General features: G+C 37.3%; 2 protein-coding genes across 2 annotated transcripts in view; both read right to left on the reverse strand.

Moving 5' to 3' along the window:
* Positions 1-7,767: 7,767 nt before the first annotated feature.
* Positions 7,768-17,810, reverse strand: part of LOC135200786 (single insulin-like growth factor-binding domain protein-2) — a 115,139-nt gene continuing 105,096 nt past the window's right edge. The window contains exons 2-3 of the mRNA XM_064229433.1: positions 8,348-8,477; positions 7,768-8,045 (exon numbers count right to left, since the gene is read on the reverse strand). Of these exons, the coding sequence (XP_064085503.1) occupies positions 7,917-8,045; positions 8,348-8,477 (259 nt within the window). The 3' untranslated portion in view covers positions 7,768-7,916. The remainder of the gene's footprint in view (positions 8,046-8,347; positions 8,478-17,810) is intronic.
* LOC135200785 (insulin-like growth factor-binding protein 7) lies at positions 11,084-12,959 on the reverse strand. The gene is made up of 3 exons (XM_064229432.1): positions 12,895-12,959; positions 11,899-12,016; positions 11,084-11,517 (listed from the first exon to the last, which is right to left on the reverse strand). The coding sequence occupies exons 1-3, from the start codon at positions 12,942-12,944 to the stop codon at positions 11,386-11,388; spliced, it is 300 nt and encodes a 99-aa protein (XP_064085502.1). The 5' UTR covers positions 12,945-12,959; the 3' UTR covers positions 11,084-11,385.

Consider the following 17,810-nt stretch of genomic DNA (forward strand, 5'->3'; position numbering starts at 1 on the left):
CACCGGGAGTCTTTGTTACATAGTGTTTATAGTGTTCCGACTGCTTGGGTGAGTGTTAAGATTACTTTTAGCCAAAGAGCGGCTTGTTGTCTGTTTGACATTTTTAAGAATATCTGATCTTTAGATTTTGTTGCTAATCTTATGTGTACTTACCGGGATGTGTTCTGTGTCTTTGAAACAGACGGTTCTGGCAGAACTGGCAATGGAGGGACAGGGGTTCCTAGAGGGGTGTGTAGACTTTTGGTGACTACCATTACTATTAGACATTTTACTGTTCGGGGTTTTTTGAGTTAGTCTGTAAGACTTGATTACTTGATTGATTAATTATTTATTCATTGTTAATAAATGTTAATGTTATGATGCGACTCTCTCATTTTCATTACCTGTTAGAATGGAGAGAAAGAGGTGGAGAGAGAGAGAGAGAGATTGCTTGGAGAGAGAGAGGTGTCGGTGCTAGAGAGAGAGAGAGACGAGAGAGAGGCCTTTGGTGTTGTAATACTGGTTTTGTTGTTGTTGCCTGACGTTTGTTTGTGCTTACACGCTTACCTAATGTTAATAATGCGGGAATTCTCCCATTACAGGTATTTGGTGGCTAGCGGTTTAAAATGTGGTATAAAAGAGTTTTTTTTTATGCCTAGGAATGCCAATGAAGATATATAGGTGACCAGTTAGCAAGATAGGGGTTATGGGCTGTGGCTTAGGGGGGGGGGGGGGGAAGGGGGCGATAGTTTTTCGAACGACAAAAGCCTTTGTGGGATTGTGAAAATTGTTAAATTGTTGGATCTCAGTTGCTAAGTGAAGGGGGTAGAGAAATATCCATCCGTGGATGTGGGATGAGGAAAGAAATTTCTACTAGAGTTATCAAATTTGCCCGTACCGAGAGTTCTCCGGGGCGTGAAACTAACTCAGTCTGGTTTGTGAGTGAGAGTTGCCAGGTGCCGGCAATCTTGCCGATCGCGTTTGCATTGTGCCCAACGAGATTTTACGTATTCTATGCGAATTCCGAGTTCTTTTTGTTCCCATTATGGAGTGGTAAGTGTTAAACTATTGTTTATCAAAGGGGAGGGTTGTTTTAAATATTTCAGTGTAATGGGATTGGTTCAAGAGGTCAAAAAATTTTCTTTCTTTCTTTCCCCATAGTAGCAAAGTGACGTGTTTTCTTTATTTGCGCCTGTTTATAATAGACGTATTCGTCTTTGTTTAATATGAGGGTGTATAAGATATTTTATATACTGTGAACTGTGTTTAGATAAGCATATTTGGCTTAGAGGACAGAGCGGCCACAATTTCACGGGCTCAGCAGATTTCTGCTTACCGCGCAGAGAGGGCGCGTTGCAAGGGGAGTATGGCCTGCCTCGAGGGAGGGGTATTGCGAGGGTACTGGCATCCCTTGGGTTGAAAGTTGCATGGAGGGATTACCCCAACTGGGCCTCCCACTCGAGAGATATTGCATGGAGATGGGTACTGGTGTATACCTTGTATACCTTGGGAGGGGGTCCTCAGACACTGTTCAAGGGGAGATGGGTACTAGTGCATGCCTCGGGGGAGTGTCCTATCGCTTGACTGAGGGATGTTTCAATGCTTACGGGAGGGAGAAACCTTTTTTTTTCTCAGTGTGGGTGAACTCCCCCTTTCTTTTTTTTCTTTGTCGGGCTGTTGAAGACAAGTCTGGCCTTGACAATGAAATGCCAGGACATCAGCTGATTGATTAGTTGATGAAGTGAAACGCCCGTAGAGTCTTTTTTTTTTAGAAAAGAGATTTTTTTTCTCTCTCTTGGAGGAAGAGAAAAGGAAATAAAGAGATTTTTCTTTTCCGTGAATGAGGGGAAAAGTAGTTAACGTGGACGGGATGTGTTATATGTTTTCCTTGTGCCTTGGAAGACACAAATATAATGGGGAGACACAGATTATTATTATTTTTTTTATTGTCGTTGGAGGGATTACTTTGAAAATGGTGCCGAGTGGTGATGTATGGTGTTGCATCTGGAGAAATTGTGTGTCATAAGGTTCAGCATTACTGGTGTATGCTATTTGAATTTCACCCTTACTTGAGATCTTTGCAAGAGATTTGTTACTATGGAGAATTATTATTATTATTATTATTATTATTAATTATTATTATACTTGAGATGTGGTTACGGGAGGGTTGCTTAAGTATAATTATCATCACGGGAGACATTTGTTTTTGCGAGAGATTTGAGATATTTCATGGGAGATTATTTTATAATTACAGATAATTATTCATGGAGAATTATTACAATGAATTAATGGGAGAGATCTTGGGTTAGTTATTTGTTGAGTTTTTGTGACTTTGGAGAATATTTCAGTCATTCACGATGATGAGTTTTGCTGAATCTTAGTGAATCTGGCTGAATCTTGGTGAATTGTGTTGAATCTTGCTGAACTTTTGCGGAGTTTTGTGCTGAATTTTTGGAGGATGGATAAGCATTAACATTGGTGATATTTTTTTTTATACTGATACTGGTGATTTTGATGATAGCAAATTTTTTGGTGGTTTTGCTGATAATGATACTTCTGATACTGATTTTTTTATATACTAATACGTGGGTGCTGTAATACTATCAAGGGAGGTGAAATCTTTTGTGAATTTGGGTGGAACTAACAACACATTATTTTTTGTTTTTCTTTTTTTTTATGAGTTCAGCAGATAATTGCTTGACATCAAGTGAGTTACGGGAGATAGTGAACAAGGCTGTTGATTTTTCTTTTCTCCTTTTTTGGAAGTTAGCCATAGCTGACAAGTTTTTTTTACCAAGGGTGAATTTGAATTTATTTTTCCTCTCCAGTTGGTGTGAATATTTTTTAATGTCTCAGTTCGTGACTTAGAGTTATTATTCAGGAACGTGTTTGTGTTTCAGCTATTTGATGCTGGCAGAGAAATACGGGACGGGATAATTTTTGCAAGTTTTGAATGCATACGTAATGGCACTACATTTTTCTCTGGATATTTGGATATTTGTGTTCCAGAAATTGTGAGTTTTCTTGCACATACATTTGTTGTATTTGTGACAATTTTATGAGAGATAGGAAACTTGGCTAAGTTTTTCTAAGGGGCCTATGTCGTAGTACATATGGAGAAGTCTTGGCTAAGACACTTTGAACTTGGAGTTCTGTTATAAGGAGTTGTGGCACATTGGTGATTTTTCTAGAATTTTCTATACAGTTTTATTTGCCGAGTTTTTGCCTTTTTTTAGCAGTTATGCTAAATGGAGAGAGTTTTATAGTTTTTGACTATAACATTGAGTTATTCTCTGGAGAATTGGAGATATAATTGAGATATATTAGTTGGAGTTATAATTGAGGAATATATTCTTTTGAGTTATGATTTGAGATATAATATATTGGGGATATATTTTGGCCATTTTTGATATTTGCCAATGTGATGAGAGCTATGTTTAGTTCAGTTATTTTGCAGCCATCTTTGTTGTAAATGGAGACACATATTTGGAGATTATGGGGCAATATTTGTGAGTGTGTGAGTTAGATGCCTTGAGTGCACATTTTTTTGGAGATAATATTTTTTGGAGCCTTATTTTATTCCACATGGAGTATTGGGAAATAGTAAAGGTAAATTTTTATTTGCCGAAATAGAGGTGATTATTCCTATTCCGGGAGTGGTGTTATTTTTTAATAACATGTGGCTATTGGAGAAATAAGAGAGAAATATGAGGGGGTTGGTTATTAACCAAATGGAGGAAATATTTTTATAACCGGAGTGGTGTTATTATTAATATGGTGAAATATATGGAGTTGGAGTTAATCTTTGGCAGGTGACCCTTTTTTTTGTGGTTATGGAGTTTTTTCGAGCCAAGAGAAGATTTCTGTGGTTCTTTCTCTTTGGTTTCGGGACTATTTAGAGGCGAGTGTCATTACTGCATTACGATATTTTGGAGGCATATAATTGGGCTGTGTCATGTGAGAGAATAAGTCTTTGAGACAGTTTTTGTTTAACACATTAGTCATATCCTGGAGTTAATTCTGTGAAATGTGTCAGTTAGACCTTTTTCTGTAGAATCATGAGTTTTCCAAACTTATGTGCCTGACTAGACAATTATTATGCATCTGTTTTTGAGCATTATGTCCGCAGGCGATTTTTCTGCTGACAAGCACTGTGCTGTTCCTTTTCTCTGATGGTGATAGATCAGAATTTTTGCAATATCTGGAAATGTTGACAATAGCATTTCACGAAAGCGCATGGGTAATGGTTTGCTTTCTGGCAAATTCCATAACTTTACATGGAGCATTTCTTGGAAAAAACGCGGGAGTTATGCATACTATACATGTATTATGTATTTTGTGATTGTGGAAATCTACTTGTGATTATCCTTTTTTTATCTTTATTTTTATTTTTTTTCTTTCTTTATTCCCTATGAGAGATATAATTTGGGGATTGAGTTTTAAATAGCATTCCTTTTTACCGGGAGATGTAATTTTTTTTTTCGGGGGGTTGCTGTTTTACATATAATGGGAGTTTGACATTAAGTCTCATTGTGATTAATTATTGAGCAGTAAAGGGGTTTTTGCTGTTAAACATTGGAGATTTTTTACTGATTTTGTGGGTTGTTTAGATATCAGAGCTTGAGAGACATTTTGGGTGATTCTTTTTTTTCCTTGGGCTCATTACGATTTTTTCTTTTTTGTTTCTTGTGATAACATTCGAGTTTGAAATGTGAGTGCAGAAGTCCGTGGAGTTGCTGTGATTTCTGAGTTTTGTTGTGTGGCTGATGTGTGATTTGGAGAATTGAGTTGGAGAACTTGATGTTTTCTTTCTTTGAGAGTTGTTGATAATGACTTATGATTTAGTAGTCATATTAAGGGAGTTAACTGGGAGACGTTCAGTTAGTATTTCTGACTTTTTGAGATCATTGTTTGATAGAAGTAGTATGTCTGGGTTAATTTTTTCTTAGATTGACCAAAGACTTGACTGACATACTGACACACCAAAAGTCATTTCCTAACGCCAGCAGACGTCCACCAGCCGTGCAGAGAGGTTTGCTGCCGTTTTTGGTGATTACAATAGTTTCCATGATGGTGATCGCGAGAGTTCAACAGCGTGTCTTTTGGGGATCTGCAGAAGTCGTGAGAAGTCTTCTACAATGAGGGAGGTGTTCCGTCTTCCTACAGTCTACTGTCTGTGCAGCTACTTGCAGACAAGCAAAGAGGGATACAAAATTCAAGAATCCGAAACAATGCAGAAAAATGAGAGAAAAATTCTAGTGTTATTGGGAGATTATAAGAGTAACAGACTTTATTTTATAATGCCAGACACGTGCAGTTATTACTTTATATTTTATTTTGAGCCGGCCAATGTGTTTTAGATTATATAGCGTATTTTGCTAGGCGGGGGCTAGCGGTGGTAGTGGCCGAGCCATGTAGGCCTAGGGTTTTTTATTATAATAATATGGAATGTGGAGAACAGTGAGAAGCAACGACCTGAGAAAGCTGATGAATGAGTTTTTCTTGGGTTGCGTGAGATAAAAACATAGTTAGACAAGTCAATGCACAACAGTTTATGAACTCTTCTCAAAGTGCCTTTGTGAAAAACTGGATGAAGCTAGAAATTGTGAGGCGTTAACGAACTGTGTGTTCGTATGTTCATGTGCGCCTCTTTTCTGTTAATAATGTTGAATACCCAACCAAGTCTATGGGGGATTTTGATAGAGGCGTCTTCGAGAGAAAGGCAAGATGCCGTGGTGCTCACGGGAGTCTTTGTTACATAGTGCTTATAGTGTTCCGACTGCTTGGGTGAGTGTTAAGATTACTTTAGCCAAAGAGCGCTTGTTGTCTGTTTGACATTTTTAAGAATATCTGATCTTTAGATTTTGTGCTAAACAATTATGTGTACTTACCGGGATGTGTTCTTTGTCTTTGAAACAGACGGTTCTGGCAGAACTGGCAATGGAGGGACAGGGGTTCCCAGAGGGGTGTAGACTTTTTGGTGACTACCATTACTATTAGACATTTTACTGTTCGGGGTTTTTTGAGTTAGTCTGTAAGACTGATTACTTGATTGATTAATTATTTATTCATTGTTAATAAATTTAATGTTATGATGCGACTCTCTCATTTTCATTACCGTTAGTTAATGGAGAGAAAGAGGTGGAGAGAGAGAGAGAGAGATTGCTTGGAGAGAGAGAGGTGTCAGTGCTAGAGAGAGAGAGAGAGAGAGTAGAGAGAGAGAGAGAGAGAGAGAGAGAGAGAGAGAGCTGTGTGTAATACTGTGTGTTGGTTTGCCTGACATTCGTGCTACACGCTTACCTAATGTAATGCGGGAATCATATTTGCATATATATACATATGTATATGAATAACTTGATCACGAAGTATATAAACGTGATGCTATGTATAAATAAAGGTTTTTTTGCCACGAAGGAAAAAAAAATGAAAAAGCGAGATAGCCAAGTACTTCGGTCGCCTCTTTCATTTTTTTCCTTCGTGGCAAAAAACCTTTATTTATACATATGTATATAAATAGAAAGTACTTAAAATTGGATTGCGTAAACGATAGTTTTGGATCAGAATGCTTTGAGGTGATTTGGTTTCGTAGAAGAACGAAGGACAAGGTTGACCTCGAGAATGTATGATCTAGCAACGTGTTATGAGAGAGGAGAGGAAAAGATGGTGTCATGATATCCAGAATTCTTGGACGAGATTTAGGCGAGTTGCAAAGTTGTGTAGATGGGGCTGCCAATAATGTATAGGTGTATTGAAGCAACTAACTTTCTGGTAGTTTCCGTAAGGCATTTATCTGGAGTTGAGTAGGTGAAGTATAACTTCAGAAGTCTAGTGGGAATTTAACCTTTGTCATAGCTTTCCAGGTTATGTTGCAATATATTTCTCATATTTGGGATATAGTCAACTTAATTATTCAAGGTTTTCGGACTTGTTTTTAGAACTGTAAAATTCTCTAGGATCAAAGTGTGTGAGGATCTAAGAACATGTAAAAAAAAATATAAAGATAAGTGACCTAAATTGCATAGATCCCAGAGATTTGCATTGCAGGACATGTCATGTTTAGTTGGCATTGGAAGAAAAAACAAAGACAGTAATTCCCACTGCAAGCAACAGCTCTATTGCCAGGTCATGGTAGGAAATACTTCATTTCACTAGTATTGCTGGCAAATTCCAATTACCTGTAAAAAGTTCTGGTTTAAAAGAACAGAAAACGAAGGAGATAAAGTACATATAAGGATTCAGAGGTGGTAGTGGGGGAGAAGTACATTGTTGCACAAAAAGATAGTTCGAGAGGTTGGCCAGCAAGACTGAAGACAAGAAGCGGGAATGAAGGTAAAGTAATTGGCTAAAAAATGTGGGTGTAGTTAGGGGCAGACGATGCTCTTCAAACTCGCTTCACCAATTGGATCACGTGAGGCACTGATGGCACTAACCCCTTTACGAAGTTTGCAAGCTTTTTTTTTATTTCCGTTTTCAGTTCCAAATCAGTACAATCATAGAAGTTCTTTTGAAGTAGATGATTTCACCCACGTGGAGTCATTTACTATACATCAAGTAATTTGAGAAAGCTGCAATGTAGTTTGAAAGTTCCTTTTCTATTTCTTCTCTCCACTGGTAAGGAAAAGTATTAGATGCTGTGAAAATGATTGATGATGCTTTTATTAAGTTTTGACAATTTAAAACCTAATGACAACTTTTAATACCTAATAACAAATTTGGATATCTTATGACCAGCTGGTAACTAAAACAGCAGCCACTGTGAAATAAGGCTACTACAAATAATAAATGAGACCCATGTACCATTTTATTTACTGAATTCCAAAGGAAGAGAGGCCAAAAAATCTTTTGAAGTCATCTTTTTATAGAATCCACGGCTCCACTCTGCTAGCTCCAATCAAGCTTCTCTGAAAGCAAGTTCACCAACCACTTCAGAATTCTTACTACCGTCCTTTAGTTAGCTTGGTCACGCAACGACCTGGTCTCTCCATACCGCACCCTCTGTAACAGGTCAGCTTTTCTGCGCAGGTGCCAAAGACGTCTAACTGGCCACCGCACTCTTCACCTTCGCCCTGGAATGAGTCGTATAATGTATCATAAAAATGTCAGAAAGTCGTTACTTGCAAGAGAAATGTCTGTGGAAGAATGGGACACGTGACAGTTCCGATCCAGCTGCTACTTTCAAGGAAAACATTTCTTTTTCAAGAATAAGAATATCAAGAATCTGAGCCAAAGAAATTATTTATTGCAATAAAATATCCATTTGCATGTAAGATTTTCAGGATAGCAACTACCACCCATGTGTAAAAAGTTTTAATAGTAAAACTAAAAAGAAAAGTCTCTCCTCCAATCCTGAGGAAGAGATTAAACTAACCTTAAGACATTCAAAGCAACACGTACACGGGTTCATTACTGTCCCGTAAGTGCAGTTACGTGTCTCTGGACCTCCCCCACATTTGACCAGTCGACAATCCTGACACCTGCTAATGAGCCGTCCAGGAACACTGCAAATAATAAAAATAAAAGTAATTAATATTAGCCAACTGATATTGACGGTTATTGTAGACTACCCCTGCTGACAGATGGCCTTGAATAAGATGTAATAGAGGACAATTAACCCGATTGTGTCACTTCCTACAGGTCAATCTCACTCTGTCTTTCCCTTTTCTCTTTTCAGTCAGGTCTGGGTAAGGTAGGTCAGTGAAATTGTCTTATTGATAGGTCGGTCAGTATTTCTACAGAAGCAGTCCGCACGGACTGCAAGGAACGTAACCGCGGATACGACATCCACTAGGGATTGGGGCGTCCAATGTATTTCGCCGTGTTTAGCACTGGCCCCTGGGGGCTTAATTACAGTCGTCCGAATAAATATTACATAAAATTCTAGTTCAGTAGGTAAAACTGCATAGAAAAACCGCAACTGCCATAGTCTAGGCCGCCGCGGATAAGTACCCTACCTCAGGATGAATAAAATTTGCAAGTGAGAGAAAAAGAGAGTAAGTGAGTTTGGCATAAAAAAGGCATGACTCACGTGGCAACCGCCAAGGAAATGCACAGCAGCAGCAGCGGGAAGTACGAAGCCATGACGAAGAAAAACGCAACCACACTGAGCAAAGTAATACTAACGAGCCTCTCCTGTTCTTGCCTAGATGTCGTCTGAGTAACGAATGTTGTTTGGAAATTGGGTGACGCCGTGACGGCCTGACGGGGAGACTTGTTTTAAGGTGTTGTTGCGTTGACAGGCGAAGGGGTTGCCAATGAAACAATAATCTAATTTTTATTTGTCAGTTGGAGTTTGCGATACGACGTTATGTGTAAATAATGACTTCTAATCCGAGTAGACATGGTCTTATTCGTGGTTTTCTTCTTCACGAAGACGCCATTGAGAATTTATTTCAAAAATTGTGACAGTAATATACGTCTGGCAACTTTTTAACAGAGAAAATTGCTCCGGAACATTTGGTTTGTTCCGGAAAAGAATTTACATGATGGACATCCGCTCTTTTGAAAGTTGTTTGGCAGTTTTGTCATTTAACACAATGCATTTCGGAAATGAGCTTTTTTGTGCTTTGACGTTCGCTCACATGCATTTACACATATCAGGCACCAGAAACAAAACCCCGAGATAAACATTTAAATTTTAGATTCGTCTATAATGGAAAAATTAGTTATTCGTTTCACTGAGAGAAGATTTGTATCCTTTGCTGGAGACCTAATTAATCGAACCTTGATGTATTATATCTTAACCTCGATGACGTTTCTCTTGATACTGATGTACCGTTGGAAGCGACGATACAAATTATTTTTATTAAGATTTTTTTTTTTATTAAATATGATTAGCTCAACCAAGGTTTTTTATTGGGGGGGGGGGGCGAAATTTAAAAGGCTTATATACGTGGCTCTATTATATACTGACTTTTATTTAATGGTAACCTTACACACACATTTGACAAGGTTACCAAGGGTCCTTCACTAGATCCTGTTTTAGCAAATATTTTTATGGCCCTTTGGAGGAAATTTCTTGGATCAGAGTCCACCAAGGTCTCTCCCTCTTTACAACAAACTTTACGTAGATGATTCCTTTGCTCATTTTCTAAACATGGTTGTTTCTGAGCAAAGTTTAGAGTTTCTGAAAACGAGAACTGCTTGCGCTTTTTTTAATAGCCAGTCCTGACCAACATTTCTCTAGTTCTGTAGTCTCCTCCTCCTTTTAATTTTCAAGTTACTAAGCACTGTTACTTTATTGCATAGAGCCTTTTCTCTGGATTCACTTGTACAGTGACGTGAAATGTCTTAGAATTGACTTGAATGAATATTTTTATCCAAAACCTTTATTTGTGAAATGTCCAAGGAAATTTGTAACTAATAATTTTCAACCTGCAATTCCGGTTCTTGTTTTATCAAAACTCAATTTTTATGTCTCTTAACATTTTACGGTTTGTTATATGGCGATAAAATCGTTCAGAAGAAAATGACACCATTTGTGCTGAGTCTCGCCGTGCTACGAATAGAACTTACAGCCAAGAGAAATTACAATAATTCCTTGAAGAGGAAACTTGAAGGAATTACTTTCTCTCATCTGTGGTGAACCAAATTGTCATCATCTATCCATTCCACCACTACTGAGAGATAATTGTAGATTGGTTACCGGCCCTAGGGAAAAAAGGAAAAGGCTGAACTGCTTCATCGAGCCTTTGAAACTAACCAATCAGCTGAGTATGTCCCTCTCCCTGATACTTGTCATCCTGAACCTGTTCTTACAAAGGTTTGCAAGCTTTTATTTCCTGTATCAGTTCCAAAACACTACAGCCGTAAAAGTTCTTTTGGAGTATATGATTCACCCACTTAGTCTTCAACATACAACAAGTAATTTGAGAAACTGCAATATAGTTTGAAAGTTCATTTTGATCTCTTCTGCTCCGCTGTAGGGAAAAGTATTAGGTTCTGAGTTACAATTATAAACTAGTCCGGTTCGCTTGATGCCAGGGTCTACTTGCTAGACATCACTCATCCAGAGCAGGTTTTCTTGTGAGATATGAAGTTTTTCAGTCGATTTACTGATACTCATAAAAAGATGCATTTATATCTATGGAAAATAAAAATTCCCGAATTGATTATCTATTTTATCAAGTTTCAAAGTTTGAAACCTAACGGCAACTTTTGATATCTAATGACAACTTTACATATTGTAACCAATTGGTCACTAAAACGACAACCGCTGTGGAATAAGGGTACAAGTAATAAATGAGACCTCTACTGTTTGATTTGCTGAATCTCAGAGCAGGAGTAAGCCAAAAATCTTTTCAAGTCATTTTCGTACAGGCTCCACGACTCCACCCAGCTAGAAAGCAGGTTCACCAACCGCCCTCCCCTTTCTTCGGAAACGGTCCTCAGCCAAGACACGGAGGCTTCTTATTTCCGCCCGTAGGGTCGCTGGGCCTTGCAATGACCTGGTCTCTCTATGCCGTATCCCCCGCGACAGACCAGCCCTTCTGCGCAGGTGCCAAAGACGTTTGAGAGGCCACCGCACTCTTCACCCTCGCCCTAGAATGGAGGTATAATGTATTCTAAGGAGAAATATCCATCGAAGAATGGGGATATAAAATTTCCTAGTCTTCTTTAAGAATAGTATTAGCAATTATGTAAGACAAAGAAATTATTTATTGCAAGAAATACCTATTTACATGTAAGATTTTCAGGATAGCAACTTTATATTTTTAATAAAAATTTCATGTTTTCAGTGCTCCCCCCCTTCTACAGTCAAGATTGTTCCACAAAGTGAATGAGCTTTTGCCATTCAGACCGTTTAAAATTAACGCATTCTGCAACGCGCTCGGCGACAGATCCACCCTTATGTAAAAAGTTTTAACAAAAAATTAAAACGGCAAGTCTGGCTTCCAGTACTCAGGAAGAGATGAAACTAACCTTACGACATTCAGTGCAGCATCTGCACGGGTTATATACTTTCCCGTAAGGGCAGTTAAGTGTCTCGATCTGTGCAATGTAGTCACAAGAGCGACCACCACAGTTCTCTCCAAAAACGCTGCAAATAATAAAAATAAAAGTAATTTCCATTAGCTAACTGATATTGATTATCGTACACTTTTCACCTGCTGACAAATGGCCTTGCACTAGATGTAAGAGGAAATTTAAGCCGAGGGAGCCGTGGAAAATCTGGTGGCGTTGATTTTTCTTAACATTTTCTCTACAAGCCAAAATTGTGTCGCTTCTATGGGTCAGTCTCACTCCATCGTCCACTTTTCTCTTTTAAGTCAAGTCTGGGGGGAAGCTAGGACAATGAAGCTGTTTGACAGGTCAGCCTTTGTTTTAACCAATGTGTTTATCCAGAAGCAATAATTCCAGCGTCATTTTTAGTCGTCATAGTAATGTATTCCAGTTATAAACTAAAACTCAGTGAAAATATTTTAACCAATACCTAATAAGTTCAGGGATTAATTCATTAATATAATTAGACTTACATCGTCTTCACTTATTTTAACTCCAAAACAGACATAATGTTTGAGCTTCTTCGAGTCAATTCGTATGAACTAGATAGCAAGACTCCCATTTCTCATTCTACCTATATGTGGATTCTCATGTTACTTGAAAGATGCTAATACGTTTTATGTACATCGTTACCATTTAGGATAGGATGAGTTATGTAATGCATAAAATTTGCCAGAGAATTTGGCTTATATAAATAATATAAAAACATGAATTCATTCGATAATATTGACTTATTTTCCTCACAACACTAATTATTTTCATGTTACATGAAGAAAAGATTTATGTACTTTTTCATGATACATAAAGAAACTAATACTCCATCTGATATTTTTTTGTGCTTTTTAGGATCAACATGAGTCATGCAATGCCTAGGATTTACAAGAGAGTTTAAACAAACATCTCGAAACAACTCACGCGACAATTGCCAGAGAAATACACAGCAGCAGCGCGAAGTGCGAAGCCATGACGAACAAACGCAACCTCTCTAGAAGATAACACGTAATGACGGAAAGATCCTCTGCGCGTCTTATCGAGACGACGGACGGGACAACGAATGGTAAACAAGATACTAGAGGCTCTTGTTTTAGGTGTTGCATGCCAGGTGAAGTGGTTGCCGATGAAGTAGTATAATAATCGAATGTATATAGTTTTCTGGTGGAGTTCGAGGCACGATACTGTGTCAACATTGGCGTCTACTGCGAGTAGCCGTCGTGGTTTCATTCATGGTTTTTCTTCTTCTTGACGCCACAGAAGATATTATGTTTTAAAAATTTGTAGCGTATCTAACCTTGGCAACTTTAACAATAGGAAAATTCTTCTGGACGATCTGGACTTTCCATAATACGTTTCAAACATTGGCTCATTTGTGCTTGAGTGCTCGCTCACACCCATTTACCCGCATCGAATACCAGCAGAAAAAAAAGATATACGTTATGTAAGAGATTATGTAATAGTGTTATATTCATCTGTGATGGAAAAATAAGAATTATTTTTCTATCCATCAAGGTGTGTGTGAATTACGTAGCATGTAATTAGTCGACTTTGCTTGTCCAAACAAAGGGTGTAGACTATTATTGAGAACTAAAAGGGAAGCACTTTCTAAGAGCCACTTTTCTCAGGGGAAAAGGCTTTGGTTAATATATATATATATATATATATATATATATATATATATATACACACACATATATATATATATATATATATATATATATATATATATGTATATATATACTATCATATATATATATATATATATATATATATATATATATATGTATATCTATCAGCTATATATATATATATATATATATATATATATATATATATATATATATATATATATGATATATATATATCTCTATCAATATATAATATATGTATATATATATATATATATATATATATAGATATATATATATATATATATATATATATATATACAGAGTATATATTACACGAATGATATAATGAGGATGACAGTATCCCGTTTATAAAACAAAAAATTCACCCCAGCTGGATACCACATGTCATCTTCGCCCTGCTTTCTTTGCTGCCATAAAATGCGAACCTGCTTAATCAGTCCTCAGACTTAGGGAAACTGCACCAGGTAATGGGGAGACTTGTTCTTCATGCAAAGGATAAGATGTCTCTTAGTCAAGCGACAGAACGACACTCTTCATGTCCTCGTCAAAGCTATACTCCTTGATACTAACCAAAGTATTGACGATCCCAAGTCTGCATCGTTCTATTTAAACTCGCACCAGGCTGGTTGTGTTGACATAATCTGTTCTGTTGTACAACTAGGGTTGGCTTCTGCTTCATTCAGTCTCTGGGTTATAACAAAATCGAGTACTATCTCACTATTCCGTTTGCTCGATGTAGTTATGTTGTATCACTGGTTTTGCCAGAGGCGTAAAATGACGAATATTGCCATAATAGTACTATAGTATCACATGAGCCGTGCATCTGATGTCTATACCATTCCCATCGCTCTAGTGTTCACAGTCAGGATGTATGTTCCGACTTCTCTGTCAAAATTATAACTTTCATTACACTTCATTTTACTTGCAGAAAGGAGCCAAGGAAATGCTGGTGGCGTTGGTTTTTTGAACATTTTCTCTGCGAAGCCTCACTCTATCGTCCCCTTTTCTCTTTTCAGTCTGGTCTGGATATGCTAGGACAATGAAGCTGTCAGATAGATCAGTTTTTTCTTTTTTTTTCTATTAACAGTCAGGGAGTTGATGACTATCTCAAATCTGTCAAGCCAGTGTGTTTTTATTCTGAAGCTATAATTCCAGCATCATTTATAGTAGTCATAGTAATGTATTCCAGTCATATAAACTCCAACTCGGTGAAAATATTTTAACCAATACCTAATAAGTTCAGGGATAAATTCCTTAATATAATTAGACTTCTATCTTCACTTATTTCTCCTCCAAAACAGACATAAGTGTTCGAGCTGCTTCGAGTCAATTCGTATGAACTATACTCTGTTTTTTTCATCTGTCCATCCGGCTGTGGGGTTTTTTGTATGGTAACACTGCGTCCCGGGCTTTAAATAGTTACGCTACGTGTAAGTTTTAGGTAAATAAAAGGATATTTGGGTGTACATTTGCAACTGAAAGTGTTTTAATAATTTACTGTATGCGAATTACACCATTAATATTCGAAATAGGTTATTGTTATTATTGTTGAATGTAAGCTCCCTTTTCGGGGTGGCGAATGGAACAGCCAGACGCATTGGCGGAAAACTGCTTCTCTCGCTGTTCACTACGGCAAGATGTCAACGTATTACTTCATTATACGTAAGTATATCAGTATGTACTGTTAATTTTTATAAAGTGCGTTTCAGTCAGATACGATATGACGTAACTTGGTTTTAGCATCTGTTTGATGGAATTTGCGTCTGGCTGTTCCCATTCGCCACCCCGAAAAGGCAGCTTACATTCGACAATAATAACAATATTCTATTTCGAATATTAACGGTGTAATTCGCAACCAGTAAATTATTAAAACACTTTTCAGTTGCAAATGTACAACCAGATATCCTTTATTTACCTAAAAACTTACACAGCGTAACTATTTCCAGCCCGGGACGCAGTGTTACCATACAAAAACACCACTGGCGATGGACAGATGAAAAAAAAACAGAGTATAGATAGTAAGACTCCCAGCCTCTCATTCTGCCTATATGTAGATTCTCATGTTACTTAAGGATGCTAATATATTTTATGCCCATTGTTTTACCATTTAGGATCAGGATGAAATATGTAATGCATAAAACAAATTTGCTAGAGAGAGTTTGGCTTATATAAAAAAATATATATTAAAAAACATGGCTCACCGTAACAACCGCAAGGAAATGCACAGCAGCAGCGTGAAGTACGAAGCCATGGCGAAGAAAACTCGACCTTGCTGAGCAGTAATAACTCTGTAATGAGCCTCTCCTGGTCTTGCCCAGACGTCGTCTGAACAACGAATGATGTCTGGGTGACGGAGACTCTTGTTTTAAGGTGTTGCATTGACAGGCGAAGTGGTCGCCAGTTATAATTAATCGAATATTTATTTGTCGGTTGTAGGTTGCGGAACGCTTCTATTTCGACAATGAATTCTGGCAACTGTTAATGAGAAAACTGCTCTGGATCTTCTGGTTTTTTCCTGAGAGGAATTATTACTGTTGGACATCCGCATTTTTTAAAGTTGTGGTTTGGCTCAATTTTGTCATTGACACTGCATTTCAAAAACAAGCTCTTTTGTGCTTTGATGTTTGCTCACATGCATATGTGTACAGACATCAAGTACTAGCGAAGAAAAACCAAGATATGCTTAGCGTTTATGCAATTGTACATTACATTGCTCCATTACTCTATAATGAGAAATAAGTTTTTCGTTACACTGAGAGATTTTTTCGTTTTTTAGAGACCTAATTAATCTAGAACTTGACTGTCTGTGATTAACCCGATGTTCTTTCTCTTTTTTTATTTATGATACGAGTTATTTTGAATAAATTTTTTTTATTGAACCTTATTATATCTACCAAGGTTTTCATAGAGAGAATTATAAAATACTTTTATTATTGGTGCTGCTGGACACAGACTTTTTCTTTTATTGGTAACCTTACAAACAGCTTTGAAAGGGTTGCCAATGATACTCCTTTATATCTTGTTTTATCAAAAGTATTTATGTTCAATTTGGAGGAAAAGCTCTTAGATCAGTGTCCACCGAGGGATCATCCTCTTTACTACAATCGTTATGTAGATGATTCTTTTGTTCTTTTTCTGAACAGTGTTGTTGTGGAGGAATTTTTACAGTTTTCGAAAACAACTACTGTATTTTTTTCAATACCCAGACCTGACGAGCATTTATCAGCTTTTTTGGCTATATCCCAATGAAGGCTACGTTGATCTTGGCTGTAATTTTTACAGCTCCTGGTTTTAAAAATTTTGAATTTTCTCACATTGTTATTGTATTGCATTGAATTTTTTCTCTGGATTCACTTTCACAGTGACATGGAATATCTTAGACAGGACTTGAATGAAAGTTTTTATTCAAAAGTTTTATTTGTGAAATTGCTCAGGAAGATTGTAACCAATAAGTTTCAACCTGCAATTGCGATTCTTGTTGTACTAAAACCTAGTTTTTATGCCTCTTGAAATTTCACAATTTATAATTACTTTAACTAGGGTTATTTTAAACAGAATTTGTGTTGTTTTAATCCAAAACCTATTGGGTCTTCAAGAACAACTTATTCAGAAGTCTTATGTATCGTTGGTGGTATGTGAATATACTTGCCTAAGAGGTAATCTTGTGAATTTTCTTGGTTCTACTAAGGGGAAGTTGAAAGTAGAGATTGGGTCCCATTGTGGAGTTCACCAGAAAACGAACTGTAACTGAAGAAGGAAGAAATTTTCAAATATCAGGGAAAATGAAAACTTATGTAAGTCAGTTATTTTCTATGACAATTTTGAAATCACAGCACAAGCTGTGAAACTTATATTAACATTAATGCAACAAGTTCCATCGCTGAACTGTCAGACCTCTGCTCCTCTGTTTATCTTTTTGAAAAAGCTTGTCTTCTGTTAAGTGTGCTTTCCAGGGTCACTCCAAGTTGGTATTTTTAGGCATTATGTCAATTTGAAAAGTTCTGGTTTTTAAATTATATTTTCCTTAAAGTTCCCGTAAGAGGGTAGTGATGTCGGGGCACCTCATGTTGCGCACTGTAGGCATAGATTAAGGTCCTTTGCAGCTTCCCTTCATGCCCAAGCTGCAACCCTTTTCATTACCTCTACTGTGCCTGTATTCATATTTTCTTTCTTCCATCTCACTTC

Source organism: Macrobrachium nipponense, chromosome 27, assembly GCF_015104395.2.
Source record: "Macrobrachium nipponense isolate FS-2020 chromosome 27, ASM1510439v2, whole genome shotgun sequence".
In the NCBI taxonomy this organism is placed as follows: domain Eukaryota; kingdom Metazoa; phylum Arthropoda; class Malacostraca; order Decapoda; family Palaemonidae; genus Macrobrachium; species Macrobrachium nipponense.

What these genes read in the sequence shown, in the direction of transcription:
- LOC135200785 (XM_064229432.1), bottom strand. Translation starts at nt 12,944, where the DNA reads ATGGCTTCGCACTTCGCGCTGCTGCTGTGTATTTCTCTGGCAATTGTC. An exon ending in ATTTCTCTGGCAATTGTCGC is followed by an intron (nt 12,017 to 12,894) that starts GTGAGTTGTTTC and finishes TATTATTTGCAG; the next exon opens with CGTTTTTGGAGAGAACTGTG. An exon ending in GCTGCACTGAATGTCGTAAG is followed by an intron (nt 11,518 to 11,898) that starts GTTAGTTTCATC and finishes CCTCCATTCTAG; the next exon opens with GGCGAGGGTGAAGAGTGCGG.